Source organism: Telopea speciosissima, chromosome 10, assembly GCF_018873765.1.
Source record: "Telopea speciosissima isolate NSW1024214 ecotype Mountain lineage chromosome 10, Tspe_v1, whole genome shotgun sequence".
NCBI classification, from domain to species: Eukaryota; Viridiplantae; Streptophyta; class Magnoliopsida; order Proteales; family Proteaceae; genus Telopea; species Telopea speciosissima.
This window is the reverse complement of record NC_057925.1, coordinates 56560003-56573905: the sequence shown is the minus strand read 5'-3', so window position 1 is coordinate 56573905 and position 13903 is coordinate 56560003. Positions and strand designations below refer to the sequence as shown.

At 38.0% G+C, this 13903-nt stretch overlaps 1 protein-coding gene across 4 annotated transcripts in view; it reads left to right on the top strand.

The window, feature by feature from the left end:
- Nucleotides 1-13903, top strand: part of LOC122641399 (probable ATP-dependent DNA helicase CHR12) — a 38500-nt gene that overhangs the window by 11262 nt on the left and 13335 nt on the right. For 2 of the 4 annotated variants that reach the window (XM_043834621.1, XM_043834619.1), the window contains exons 2-12: nt 772-928; nt 2362-2426; nt 3039-3233; nt 3602-3751; nt 4369-4770; nt 6166-6425; nt 6544-6759; nt 8711-8918; nt 9003-9156; nt 9701-10303; nt 12742-13599. In XM_043834621.1, the coding sequence (XP_043690556.1) occupies nt 829-928; nt 2362-2426; nt 3039-3233; nt 3602-3751; nt 4369-4770; nt 6166-6425; nt 6544-6759; nt 8711-8918; nt 9003-9156; nt 9701-10303; nt 12742-13457 (3069 nt within the window). In that variant the 5' untranslated portion in view covers nt 772-828 and the 3' untranslated portion in view covers nt 13458-13599. Of the gene's footprint in view, nt 1-771; nt 929-2361; nt 2427-3021; nt 3234-3601; nt 3752-4368; nt 4771-6165; nt 6426-6543; nt 6760-8710; nt 8919-9002; nt 9157-9700; nt 10304-12741; nt 13600-13903 lie in introns of those variants that run through there. The other 2 variants (XM_043834620.1, XM_043834622.1) reach the window with 2 other exon arrangements.

Genomic DNA, 13903 nt, shown 5'->3' with positions numbered 1-13903 from the left:
TCTTCTTCCGAAATGTCTGATGGGCATGTGGGATTTGCGGGAATTATAGCCTGGGTCTGTTTATATTGATGTTTTTGGGTAGGTTTTGTAAGTTGAAGGCGTGGTCGAAGGTCATGAACCAAATCGTAGTGCATGTTTTCTTTCTGCTATATTGAACTTTATGGGTTAATGGAAATCATCATTCTCTGGTTTTATACTAGTCGTGGTTGGGCACGCAGGGGTTTCTATTCAAAGGCATTGAAGCTATGAACACAACCATGTGGCGATTTGGAAAACTTTTCCCTATTAGTTCTGATTAATCATAGGTAATGGATTCAATTCGGATTACTTATCACAAAAATTACATAAACCTCTGTGGTGTAATCCTCACCATGAGAGTGTAGTAACATTGGTATTCCATTGTCCCAATATCTTTGGGGTCAGCCACATGAATGCTTCTGTCCTATTCTATCACAAGTTTCTGGGCAGAAGTGTTGATCCATGTAAATTCGGATTGGGTGACAACCTGAATGGATCAACTTGGACAATTCAAACAAGGTTTTGATAGGTCCTGTTCGGTTGCTTTGTTGTCCAAGAGATGTTATTTCATTTTGTGAAACAGTTAAACCTTTTGTTACATCCAAGGCAGCAAGCTAGTATGATTTGAGAATCAAACTGTTTAGATTTTATTTTGTTTACCAATATTCATTCTGTTAATGTCGAACTGATTCTTCTTGTGCACTATTTGTTTGAGCTCTAGATTTGAATTTTCTATAAAACCTTTATGTGCAGAGTGGCCATCAGATTTTTGATGGAGGGGCTTTAATTACTGAGTTTGAGGATGCACTGATGAAGCAAAGACCAAATTGCAAGTCAGGTTTATGGTTGAGAGAATCAAAGGAAAATCGTTTAAAAAGCCATATTCAGCATCGTTTAACTGAGCTTGCAGGTTGTTTTTTTTTTCCTGCTAGCCTGCTAAGAATCTTCAATCTGAGATTTCTATTTATGTATTTATGGACAACATGAAGCATGTTTTCTTGGCTCTCGATGCCTAATCTGCTTTTGGGTGCATTATCATATTTCAACTTGCATGTCTAATTACTGGCTGCATTCAGTACGGATTGGTTGAAGATGAAATTATTAAGTCCTTATATTAACATGGATGAAAAATCTTGTGTAGATCATTCAGCTAGTTCAGAGAAGAATAATTTATGGTTGTCTTCCGGATATTCAGGATACATATCTTTCCTTATGTTGCTGAATATAATAATATGAAAATCTAAGAAAATGCACTGGGTAAGCCTAAAGACAATCCTAAGGCATATTGGTTCACCTGGATATGGATGGAATAGGACAGATTAAATGGGTAAGTTTCAGTTTCCTGCAGCAAACTTGTGCTGAGTTCAGATTACCCTGCCTCAATCTGTCTGTAACTTGTCCTGTTCCTTTTTTCCCCCCTTTACAGATAAACTATATTTAAGTAAACGGGGCATACAGGAACTGAATGCAGGACCTCTTGCACCGAAAGCAAGAATCGTACCACTACACCAAATGCACAACCTATTTGTTCTAAGTTTATTCAAGGAATTGATTCAATTTTAGGTTTTGGTCACTTAGGTCTTGATTGCGTTACTGAACACTGCACTCCCCATCCTACTTGTAACATATTAAAGTTGTGACTGGCATTTAATGGACCCAATGAAGGATCTCTTTGGGTGCAACTTGTGTTTGGCTAATATTCTTTACAGCCCAAGTGATTTTATTTTTTCTTCCAACTGTTGGAAATGTTAGGGCCACGCTACTCAAGGAAAAAGGTTTATTGAATGGAAGTTACCCTCATCCCACTGGGATGATATTTTGGCATCGGAGATCTCCTTTACTAGATTCTCTGAATATTTGGTACTGGAGTACTGGACAGAATGCTATTCCAGTTCTTAGACAATGTATAGGTTTCTCTTGATTTCTATGCTGGTATTGAATGTATGTTTTGGCAGAGTATCATTCTGGGTTTTGACGGTCTCCAGTCAATGCTCTGCTCTCAAGCGTTGCTGTTTCTGCTTGATATGGATCAATTTTTACCTAAGCAACAAAAGTTAGCCAATTTTATATTGAATATGGATCTCTGACTTTTACAACTTGGCTTGTACACTACATGATATTTATCCTCCCATGCATTTCAATCATATTTCTGTTGAGTGTTTCTTCTCTGGCATCACAAAATGTTTTAAGTTCCCCAAACACTAATCTGAAGTATGCACATCTTTTATGGCTACGGTGAAAACCTAGAACGTATCTTTCCACATAGAGCTATACTTTCTCCTTTTTCCAGATTGTATCTTGGAATTTCTTTCCAAAGCTAACTTACACATTATAATGAACCAGAATTGCCTTCAAGTAGAGGTGAGGTCCTGCAGACGAAGTGCTTGCTTGAGCTCTATGGGCTAAAGGTAACCTTTAATTTCCAAACTGAGCGTCAATTGAGTTCACTCATTCCAGACCCCCCACCCCGCCCCCAAAAAAAAAAAAAAAAAAAGAAGAAGGAAAACAAGAGGACAGAAGATACATGATTATCTTTCTCTGAATTTAACTTTCCCTGATCCAGCAACCAATATTTATGAGAAATGTTGCTTGTTGCATTTCTATCACCAGTCCATGCCCTTGTTGACCTCATAAGTATTTTTATGGTTGAGAAGCATTGTTTGCATCCACCCTAAAGAAGGTAATGAAGGTTTTGTTCAAATCATAACTTTTTTTTAAGAAGCAACATACTGTGTTCTCTGGAAACACACTGTTCAAGGTGTTTCCAACCATTTGATGGTTACAGAATCACAGGCATTATCCATAGCAATATGGTAAAGTAGAAAAGGGAAAAAAAAAATTTTAAAATTGGTATTGTTGCAATATGGTGAACTTCCATATTGTAGCTTGTGATAACTTGCTTTGAATGCATTATGTGATAGTTTTTCTTGTTCTCCAATCTCTCTCTCTCCCCCCCCCCCTATGGAATGGAGGGATGACATGGGTTCTGTCCTTGTGGGCAAGGATTCTTTTTCTACCAGCTAGAGGAGTTGCAAAGCAAGGTCCGATCTGATGTGAATTCGGAGTACTGGCTTTGTGAGAAATGTGTGTATCCTGAGAAGCAATTGTTCGATTGGGGAATGATGCGATTGCATCGCCCTTTTATCATGTATGGTGTGGCAGATGTTTTTGCAATGGAGACTGATGAACGCCTGCGAAAGAAACGGGATGCAGAGGTTAGTAGTACATGCATTAGTTCTTTTCCCAAGGATTCTTGTAGTACTAAGGAGTTGGGCTGGTCTCCAGTGGAAGGAGTTAGAGCTGCTATTTGATGGGTCTCAATTAGGTCTTCTTTGTGAAAATTTGACCTGCTACAACAAGATTATTTATAAATCATCTGATCTATCAAATTCTCTTGGATGGTGAAAAAAGAGTTTGACATATTGATATCTTGATGGCTATAACCATCCTGCCTGGCTATACCCATGCATATGTGCCTAGATTATGGCTGTGAAGTTGGGATTATGCTTGGAGTTTACAGAATGTTTTTCTCTCTCTCTCCTAATATTTTATTATGCACTGCTATGAAATCTCCTTGTTGCAGAGGTTGTCAAGGTTAGAGGAGGAGGAAAAGAATCTCATGGAGACCAGAAAAAGGAAATTTTTTGCTGACCTTCTTAATACAGCTCGTGAATTTCAATTGCAAGCACAAGCTGCACTGAAACGCCGGAAACAAAGGAATGATGGGGTTCAGGCATGTCCTCTTTTATTTTTAAACTTTCTCAATCTGGCTTTATGTTTCTCGTCAAATTGTAAACTTTTACATTGTGTCCTCTTGTGGTATATTTGCAATTGGAGGTTTTAAATTTGGAAATTGATACGATTTGAAATTGGAGGATTTAGTAGTTTACCATTTTCTCCTTTTCAGCGTGTAACCTACTTGCCAATCCTTAGTTACCCTTGGCAATGGGATACCACCATGGAACAGAATACAATGAAAAATGTAGATATCAGAAAGACTTATCCAATGACATGTTTCTACCATTTAGAAAAGTACACTTTTTTATTGGCAATACTATTGTCCTAAAGAACTCTATAAATATTTCTCCACCTTATAATTTTAATATTCTTGTTTGAAATATGGAAAATAAAATAAATGATTGTGAGGCTCCAGAGATGTTTCATGCCCAAGGCATAATATAGGGCCAACTTATTCGCCAAGAAAAGAGAGTGAGAACCGGCGGGGGCGAGGAAGATGGGAGAGAGAAAATAAAATACTAACTTTTGTTAGAAAGTAAATAAAAACAAATTGTTGGTTATCAAATTGAAGGAGTCACTGACTCACTATGTGTCCTCAAAATATTGTAACAGGCATGGCATGGAAGGCAGAGGCAACGTGCTACAAGGGCAGAAAAATTGAGGTTCCAAGCACTTAAAGCTGATGACCAAGAAGCATACATGCGTTTGGTGGAGGAGAGCAAGAATGAACGATTGACAACGCTTCTTGGGAAAACCAATGAGCTTCTTGTTCGTCTGGGAGCTGCAGTTCAAAGGCAAAAAGATGCTGAACATGATGCCATAGAACCTCTTAAAGGCTCGGATACAGATGATCCTTCTCATTTGTCTGCTTCTGAGAGTAAAACACCTGGGGATTTGGTCCCTGATGAAGACATAGACCTGATTGATGTGGATTCTGATGGCCACGTCAAGACAAGTGATTTACTTGAAGGCCAGAGGCAGTATAATTCTGTCATTCATTCGATTCAGGAGAAGGTAAATAACAAAACTTTAATCATCTGCCTTCTTTGTCCCCCTAGGGTTTCAATTATGTTAGACCTTTTGTATTCTTTCTTTTTTTTTTGGGGGGGGGGGGGGGTTAAAATTGTATTCTCTGTATTTAAGCTTACTTCAATGTTCTTATATATCTACTTGTGTTTGCTATTACATTGTAAGAAATGGAAAAGCAATAGATTTGAGCATTTAGTTTGCAAACCTTCACGGTCATCTAATTGGTGTTGCATTAATATGAAATGACTTGGGAAAAGATGGGTCTGAGAATAATTCAAGTTTCAATATGAAATTGGCTAGTAAAATTACAAGTAAAATAAGGCAAAAAAAAATTTTGAGCAATTATTTGCATCGAATATAACTTTGGTTGAATTATATAATCAAAGTAAGTATTTAGTTTTGAAAATGCATTTCATATTTACAGTTATATAACTATTTTGAAAAAATTTAAAACAATTAAATTTGAGACTCTTGTATTATGCTGTGAACTTCAGTGCTACCTGACTCTAATTATAGGGGAAACTAGGATGTAGAGGAAGAGACCACTAAATCTCAATCTTCTGTAGTTATTTGAGTAAGTTATATAAGAGAAGTCATATTTTATACTTTCCCAAGGCTATGATTGGTCATAAACTGACATTGTATTTTCTGAGTATCATATGTATGTGGCCTTGGGGGAAGAACCTAAGTGATAATGAGTCATATGAACCACATTTCTTCTCAGAGGCACCAGGCTAGGCCCATATCTCTCTCTTCATATACTTTGATGCTTGTTATAGTTCTTTGAGTCTCGAAAATGATTATGCTTTGTTTTTTCTTCCTGTAATGGCCCCATAAATTTATTGAAATTGGATGTTCTTCCCAATATTTCACTAAAGAGCATCCCAGTATTCACAAAAAAAAAAGAGCATCCCAATGCATGGGGCTCCTGCTACTGCAGAGTCTGGAGGGGCAAATGTAAGCAACCTTACCCCTTGCTTCGCAGGAGAGGCTCTTTCCAAGTTTCGAACCTGCAATTAACAAGTTGCAATAGTGAAACTTAACTGTTGCGCCAAGGCTCGTCCACTAATTCCACAAAATCTTCATTATTTTTGAAAATTTCCTGTGGAAGTTCTGTGAACCCCAAGCCCAAGTATCCAATTAAGATCAAAATTTCATAACTCACCAAGAGACATGTCCTCTGCAGCCCTCTGTGTGTGTGTGCGGAAATTCCACTTTCTGATCAAATTCAGCACAACCACATGACTATTACTATACAAACCCTGAAACTTTTGGTATAATTAAGAGGCAAAAATACAATTGATTTCTGGCAAGATTTAGCATCTCAATAGATATTTCGTTTAAACTATGAGCATAGAATCTAAATTTTTTACTCTACAGGTGACGGAGCAACCGGCCATGCTTCAAGGGGGAGAATTAAGACCATACCAATTGGAAGGACTTCAGTGGATGCTATCTTTGTTTAACAACAATCTAAATGGGATTTTAGCTGACGAGATGGGATTAGGAAAGACTATTCAGACCATATCGTTAGTTGCATATCTAATGGAGAAAAAAGGTGTGGTTGGGCCCCACTTAATTGTGGCTCCAAAGGCTGTATTGCCAAATTGGGTTAATGAATTTGCAACCTGGGCCCCTAGGTACTGTTTGAAGATCCTACTCTTTTTCATCTTTTCTTTTTTAAGCTTTCATTTTTGTGTTTGTTATCTTTTATAATTTCTTATATTTACTCATTTTATTGAGGACTTCTTTATCCAGTATTGTAGCTATTTTATATGATGGGCGTCAAGATGAAAGAAAGATTATGAGGGAGGAGTATTCTGGAGAAGGGAAATTCAATGTGATGATAACCCACTATGATCTTATTATGCGAGACAAATCATTTTTGAAGAAAATTCAGTGGCATTACATGATTGTTGATGAAGGACATCGGTTGAAAAATCATGAGTGCGCTCTTGCACGGACTTTGGCAGAGTATGTTTTTTTACTATTTACAGAGCATTGTTTTCCTTTCCTTTTTTTTTTTCTGTAGCACCCCCCCCCAAAAAAAAAATAATTTAAAATGTTGATAAAGCATTTCTTATTTCTCTTTTCATGGTGTAATCGTTAGCTGCTAGTACGTGTCATTCTTCTGTACATACTAATTTCCTTTTCTTTTTAATATATCTATATGTTGACATGAAACATCAATCTTGGTGATCTTCTATTTCCTTGATGAATCAATGAGAATTTAACGTGCTTTTAGGTTATTGATTCCAAGATGTATTCATTTTCTTTAATCATGTGCACTGAAACAATTTTAGATCATTGCTTTGTTCTAGGTTTAGAGAGTTAACAGAAATTTGGCATTGTTAAATGATGCAAGAATGTCACTGTCTTGAGGTTGCATGATATGCTATTTGGCAATTCACTTATAAGAAAGAGTTTATAATACAGATGTATTTCTTCTTCATCTATTTTCCCACATTAAGTGTAACAGATAACATATATTATTTTGGGTCATGCTCACTGTAAGCATGGTTGGTTACACTGAGACTGTAACCATGACACTTTTGCCCTCCTTCGTAGAATAGGGGGAGGGTCCTCTTTGTCCTGTAGGAGAGCATAGATGGTAAACCATGCTTGGTTACACTGAGATTAACCCTACTAATTTAGAGAGATGTGATTCTGATAATTTATGATCTTATTTTGAATTGTGGAAAAAAAAGCCCATGCCTTTGCGTGCAAACTATGTAAGGAACATTTAATTTATTTCTAAGAAGTTGCATGCCAGGTCAAATGGGTTTGACACCAGCAATATGACTCACCTCAACTCAACTTGACATTCAGCTAAGCTTTTCGAAAATAAATGGAGTTGGCTACATGGATTCTGTTTCGCCACTTAACTCCTAATGGAAGTAGAACTCTAAATAGCTATTCACTGTTATGCACAACTTTTTTACTCTTTCTTGTTTCCTCCTTGTTAGATATATGGGCCAGAATAACGTGGGGGTATTCTGGACCTTTTCCCTTCGTTATTTTATTTGTTTCTTGTATGTGGTTCAATCCCACATTGCTCATGTAATTATTTTATTGTTTCATTAGGATTATAAATAAAGATGTGCTTGGGATGAATTGATCATCCAAGCCTTACCCTAATTTTAAATCTCTCTACACTCCTATAGATGGTTGCATCACATTCAAAGCAGCATATTATCTCCATCTCTAGCATATAATTTGTTTTCTTTGATCCGTTTGTGGTGGACGTAAAAGGTTAATTTCTCCGATCTCCAATGTTTGTTGAGTGCTCAACATGATGATTACCACTTCTGATTCAGTAAATGTGTGTCCAATCCTTTTCAACTGAACTGCAAATTTATTTTTACAGTGGTAAAAAATAGTTTTGGTTTCATAACTTCTCCTTCAATTTAGTCTAAATTCAAGCTAGAAGACATGGCCCCCTTAATTGCCATTTAATGGTTTACAGCTGCTTCATTGCATTTGAGACTATTACATATGAAGGTTCTGGCCCACTTTTGGATCATTACATATCAATGTTGGTTCATACTCCACAAAGTAAATTAGCTGTCAGCAGTCTTCTGAAAGTTATACAATACTTTAAAGGACCGAGTTTCCCTCCACCCACGGTGAATGGGATCCCATTCACCGTGGGGCAGGAGGGGGCAGGAAAGGGTATTGGGAGGGTATTTTGGAACATACTAAAACCCTAGGAGGGGTTTGTGAACCCTAGGATGGTGGGTGAACCGTCCTCTATGGGTGGAGGGAAACTTAGTCCTACTTTAAATATGTTAAACATTCAATGTAACATTTGAATCTTTTATTGTTCTTCTGGTTCATTGTATTAATCTTTCTTAGACATTATTTTTTTATGTCCTCACAGGAAAAAGTAGTTGGCATTTCTAATTGCATCTATCCCATTGTGCAGCTACAAAATTAGGCGGAGGCTTCTATTAACCGGCACCCCTATACAGAATAGTTTGCAGGAGTTGTGGGCCTTGCTTAATTTTCTCCTCCCCACCATCTTTAATTCAGTAGAAAATTTTGAGGAGTGGTTTAATGCTCCCTTCGCAGATCGATGTGATGTTAGTATTACGGATGAAGAAGAGCTGTTGATTATTCGCCGTTTACATCAGGTGGGTGTTGGCATCTTTGCTAACTGTATACAATTATTTTGTTGGAATCTTTTTTAGTTATAATCGTTTTTCCTGAGTTTCCAGGTTATAAGACCTTTCATACTAAGGAGGAAGAAAGCTGAGGTGGAGAAGTTCCTTCCTGGGAAAACACAGGTCATACTGAAATGTGATATGTCAGCATGGCAGAAAGTATACTATCAACAGGTCACTGACTTGGGAAGAGTTGGGTTGGATACTGGTATGTCTACTTTGTTGTGCTAGCTGTAGCTCTTTAGCATAGGTGAAGGGAAAAAGATGTGTATTGATGCACCTAAAACTGGTAGATTCAAGTAGCACTTAAATTTTATTTTTTTTGAAGATGACTAAGTTGTCAAACTAATCAGATATAACATCATCATCTTCGATTTTAGTCCTTCCAATTTGTCATCACGTTTGCAATTAAGAGAGTGTGGTCTTTTTTGTACATGGATGGCTTCTCCAGTTAACTCTTTTCTTTCCCTTCTTGGTTCTTTGCCAGTGATTAAACTTTTCTGTCTTCAGTCCTGAGAAAATGTGCAAGATCAAAGTTTAGTCTTGGATGGAATTGAACTTCTCTGTCATTCAGGATTTCTATCATATATCTGTGTAGCTACTATTATTTGACTGAATTTTCCATCCCCACTCGTTTAAGCTGATTAATTTCTAGTACCTTTTTGTTTTTGTGCCCCTCCATGATTCAATATAACTTTGAAAGAGAGAAAAGAAATTATGGATATATTTACTGACAAGACAGGAATGTGCAGGATCTGGGAAGTCCAAGAGTCTCCAGAACCTGTCAATGCAACTCAGGAAGTGTTGTAATCACCCCTATCTCTTTGTGGGAGAATATAACATATGGCGCAAGGAGGAAATTGTCAGAGCATCGGGCAAATTTGAGCTGCTTGATCGCTTGCTTCCAAAACTCAAAAGAACAGGGCATAGAATTCTGCTTTTCTCAACAATGACCCGTCTGATGGACATCCTTGAAATTTATTTGCAACTGCATGATTACAAGTACCTTAGACTGGATGGCACCACAAAGACAGAAGAAAGAGGGACTCTACTTAAGCAATTCAATGCACCAGACTCACCTTATTTCATGTTTCTTTTGAGCACCCGTGCCGGGGGCCTTGGTCTAAACTTACAAACTGCAGATACTGTGATAATATTTGATAGTGATTGGAACCCCCAAATGGATCAACAGGCAGAGGATCGGGCCCATCGTATAGGACAGAAGAAGGAAGTGAGGGTCTTTGTGTTGATTAGTGTTGGATCAATTGAAGAGGTTATCCTGGAACGTGCAAAACAGAAAATGGGCATTGATGCCAAGGTCATTCAGGCGGGGCTGTTCAATACAACCTCCACAGGTTTGTTCTTATCTTTAATCCTATAAAGGTGACGTGCTATGGTGATTATTTTTAATCTGGTCATTTTTTTTTTCATTGAGTTAGAAGGTGGTTGTTTTGTCTGGTCACTGGAGGTTCCTTTTTGAAAAGGCCAGCCTTTATATGTATATATATATATATATATATGGGAGAAGAACGCTACCTGGGCACGTGCGGTGCGCTGCCCTTGTGCCTAGACACAGGGGTGGGCGAAATGACCGCCGCACCCCCATGGAAAGGCTGAATTTCCAGGGGGCACGGCGGTCATTTTGCATGCCCCTGTGTCTGGGCATAGGGGCAGCGTACCGCACACACCCAAGTAACATTCTCTTTCCCTATAGATATATCAATGCATCTGCAAAACAGCTCTGAAGATGGCACCACCACTTTCTGGGTTAAATCCATTTACACCAATATTAGGTGTTTTAACTTGTATCCTCAAGGACAGAGAATTTCAATTTCCTGGCAGTACAAAAGAGTATGGGTGTTTGAGGGTAACAAGATTGGGATCCACACTTATAAGCCTATCTGGAATCTAGATTATAGACTTTATTTACAACATCAAACTCAGCCTTATCCCAACTTCAACTTAATGGGGTCGGCTACATGGATCCAAACAAAACAAAATAGGGAAAACAGAGTTCTAACCCAAAAGGGAAAGAAAAGATGGGAGAAGAGGGATGGGGAAAGAGATGAAAAATGCAGAAGGAAGGGGAAAAGTTATTCATCCCAATTTTGTTTCCAATAAATTGTTGTTATTCATCCCAAAAAATGAAAACGAAACAAAGTTTGAGCCGCAGAGAGAAAAAGATTTAATTGAATTCAAATTGCATAGGCCATTAAGTTCTTGAAAAAAGTGTTCCTTAGAATGCGAGGGCAAAAGTTTGGAACGATAACTAAAAAGTTAAGGAAAAAAGATTTTACACCCTCTCACATTCGGACCATGTGGCCCCCACACTTACTCTTCTCCTCCCTAACCATGGGGGCAGCCCTATTGACGAAACCATTTCCGGCACCGTAATTGGTGTGGCGTGAGAGATTCCCCCACATAATGGCATGGGAAACCCTTGCCCAAATATATATATATATATAATTCATTAAAAAGTATCACATGTGATGCATCTTTGTTCACACACCACTGTGATGCTTGAAAGTTACTTCACGCATTTGCCTTGGCAGTTATTGTAATGTAAAAACCCAGCACTGAATGCCATGGAGCATGCACTACCCTTGTCAGGTTTCAACTAGAGAAATCAAAAGCGGGATAGTTTTACCAGATGATTGATATACCAATTAATTATTAGAAAGAAGTCGCGATGCGGTCTGGCTTTTCAAAAGAATGATACCGAAGAAGAATTGTGCCATGGTTTGATACTTAATAAGGAATCAATCAAGGTTTTCGGTGAAGGGGCCGAGGAAAATCCACAAATTCACACTTTCCTTATCATCAAACCAACGGAAAACAAAAAGGAAACCCAAATAAGAAATGTGAATGAGAAACTTAAGTGCTGACTTTTAGAAACAGTTCAATAGTTCCTCAGTTCTTGGCTGTATCAGGTAATCCAATTATGTGATGGAATATTGTAATCATATAGCTCTGACAATTCAGAAATTTAAAGCCTTGATCTAAATTAGATTCATGCCCAAAACAAATGTTATGCAATACGGAATATTTTATGGACATTTGATTTAAACTGTACTTTAATTCTTAAGTCGTACCATTTTGGTAACTTTGTAGGGATCACTACTCATTAAATCTGTTAATAAAAGTTAGTACTAACTGTTAACTTGCTTATCTGAATTTTCCTTGTAGCTTTTTTACATTCCAACAGTTTCTTGAAAAGACATCATTTTCTTTAACTCAGTGGGGCTGTTGCTTGGCGTGATGGCAAAAGCTTAGGCTGCAAGTGTGAAGACCTGCACTGGGTTTTTGGCCCCTTTCTAGAAAAAGATATTCATTTAGGCCTTAAACAAATAACCATGTGATGAAATAGCATAATCTGTTTCTAAACCAATTAATCTGGATGCTTCAGAAATGCACAGCATTATTATTTTCTATAATTTTTCATTAGTGAACATGATTTTCATTGGTACTTGTATAGATGAAGTATAATCTACGTACATCCAAATGGTTTTTGTACTGAATTAAAATTTTCAAAATTACCATTAGTTGGAACTAGGTAGGCATTAGTAATCATTATTTAGTGAGTGGAATCAGGTTGGTTCCTTATACTTTGATAGTTTGATTCGATTTGAAGAGTTATATTCATTGTTAGGGGGTCCACATACTCTATTAATATATCTATAGGAATTATCAGGAATATATGAGCTATTGTCTGTTGTTCACTTGAACCATTTGTGTGTGTGATCAACTATTCCAAGAAACTTGGGTGGAATAAACAGATTGCTCCTTTCTGCAGCTCAGGACAGAAAAGATATGTTGCAGGAGATCATGCGAAGAGGTACAAATTCACTTGGGACAGATGTGCCAAGTGAGAGAGAAATCAACCGTCTAGCAGCTCGATCGGATGAGGAGTTCTGGTTGTTTGAGAGAATGGATGAGGAAAGACGACGAAGGGAGAACTACAGATCAAGGTTGATGGAGGAACATGAAGTACCTGACTGGGCATATGCTGTCTCTGATAATAAGAGAGACAAACCCAAAGATTTTGAAACTGCTTGCAACAAAATTACAGGGAAGCGACAAAGAAAAGAGGTGGTTTATGCTGACACACTGAGTGACGTACAGTGGATGAAGGCTGTTGAAAATGGAACAGACTTGTCAAAGCTTATGACTAGAGGGAGGAGAGAACAACTTCATGATGAGGCAAACGAATCGGCCAGTGATAGTGTAGGGGGAGAGCAAAAAGCATTTGACCCGAGGAATGTCAATGAGTCTACAGTGGGAGAGGGTGAAACTGAAGATTTCTTGAGTCGGACCCCTAAAAGGCTCAAATCCGGACCCACGCAGTGCAATAAACCTGAAAATGAAGGTCTTGGGGGAAGTAGTTGGAGCGGGGAAATCTTCACATGGAAGACCCACAAGAAGAAGAGATCAAGCCATGGTGCTCCAATTTCATCATCATCTGATGCAAGAGGGCAGAATTATAACAGCAGACAGAATGGATGGGTTTGATACACCCCAAATCATTTTGAAGGATGTATTTATATGTAGCTCGAGTGAGTTTTAATGTAATTATAGTACAAAGTCGTCCTATTCTTAGGGTGGTGATCATGTGCTTCCTGAACCATGCAGATCTCAGGGGGGCTTTTTCTCAGCTTCTGTGCAGCGTGCTCATGCTAAGCCACCCCTTCGTTTTTTTTTTTTTGTTGGTAAACACCCCCACCTTCTGATCTGTACTATAATGTTACATTTTGTGCTGCAAATAATAAATTCTCAAGAGGGCTTTTCTCAGCTTCTGTGCAGTGTGGTCATGCTATGCTAAGCACCCCCCCTTCCCTACTTTCATTCTGATTAGTGCTCAAATGTAACATTTTGTGCTGCAAATAAGAAATTATATCGTTTATCCAAAAAAGAGAGAAATTATGTTCCAGAGGCTTAAATTAGGAATCTAATCATAA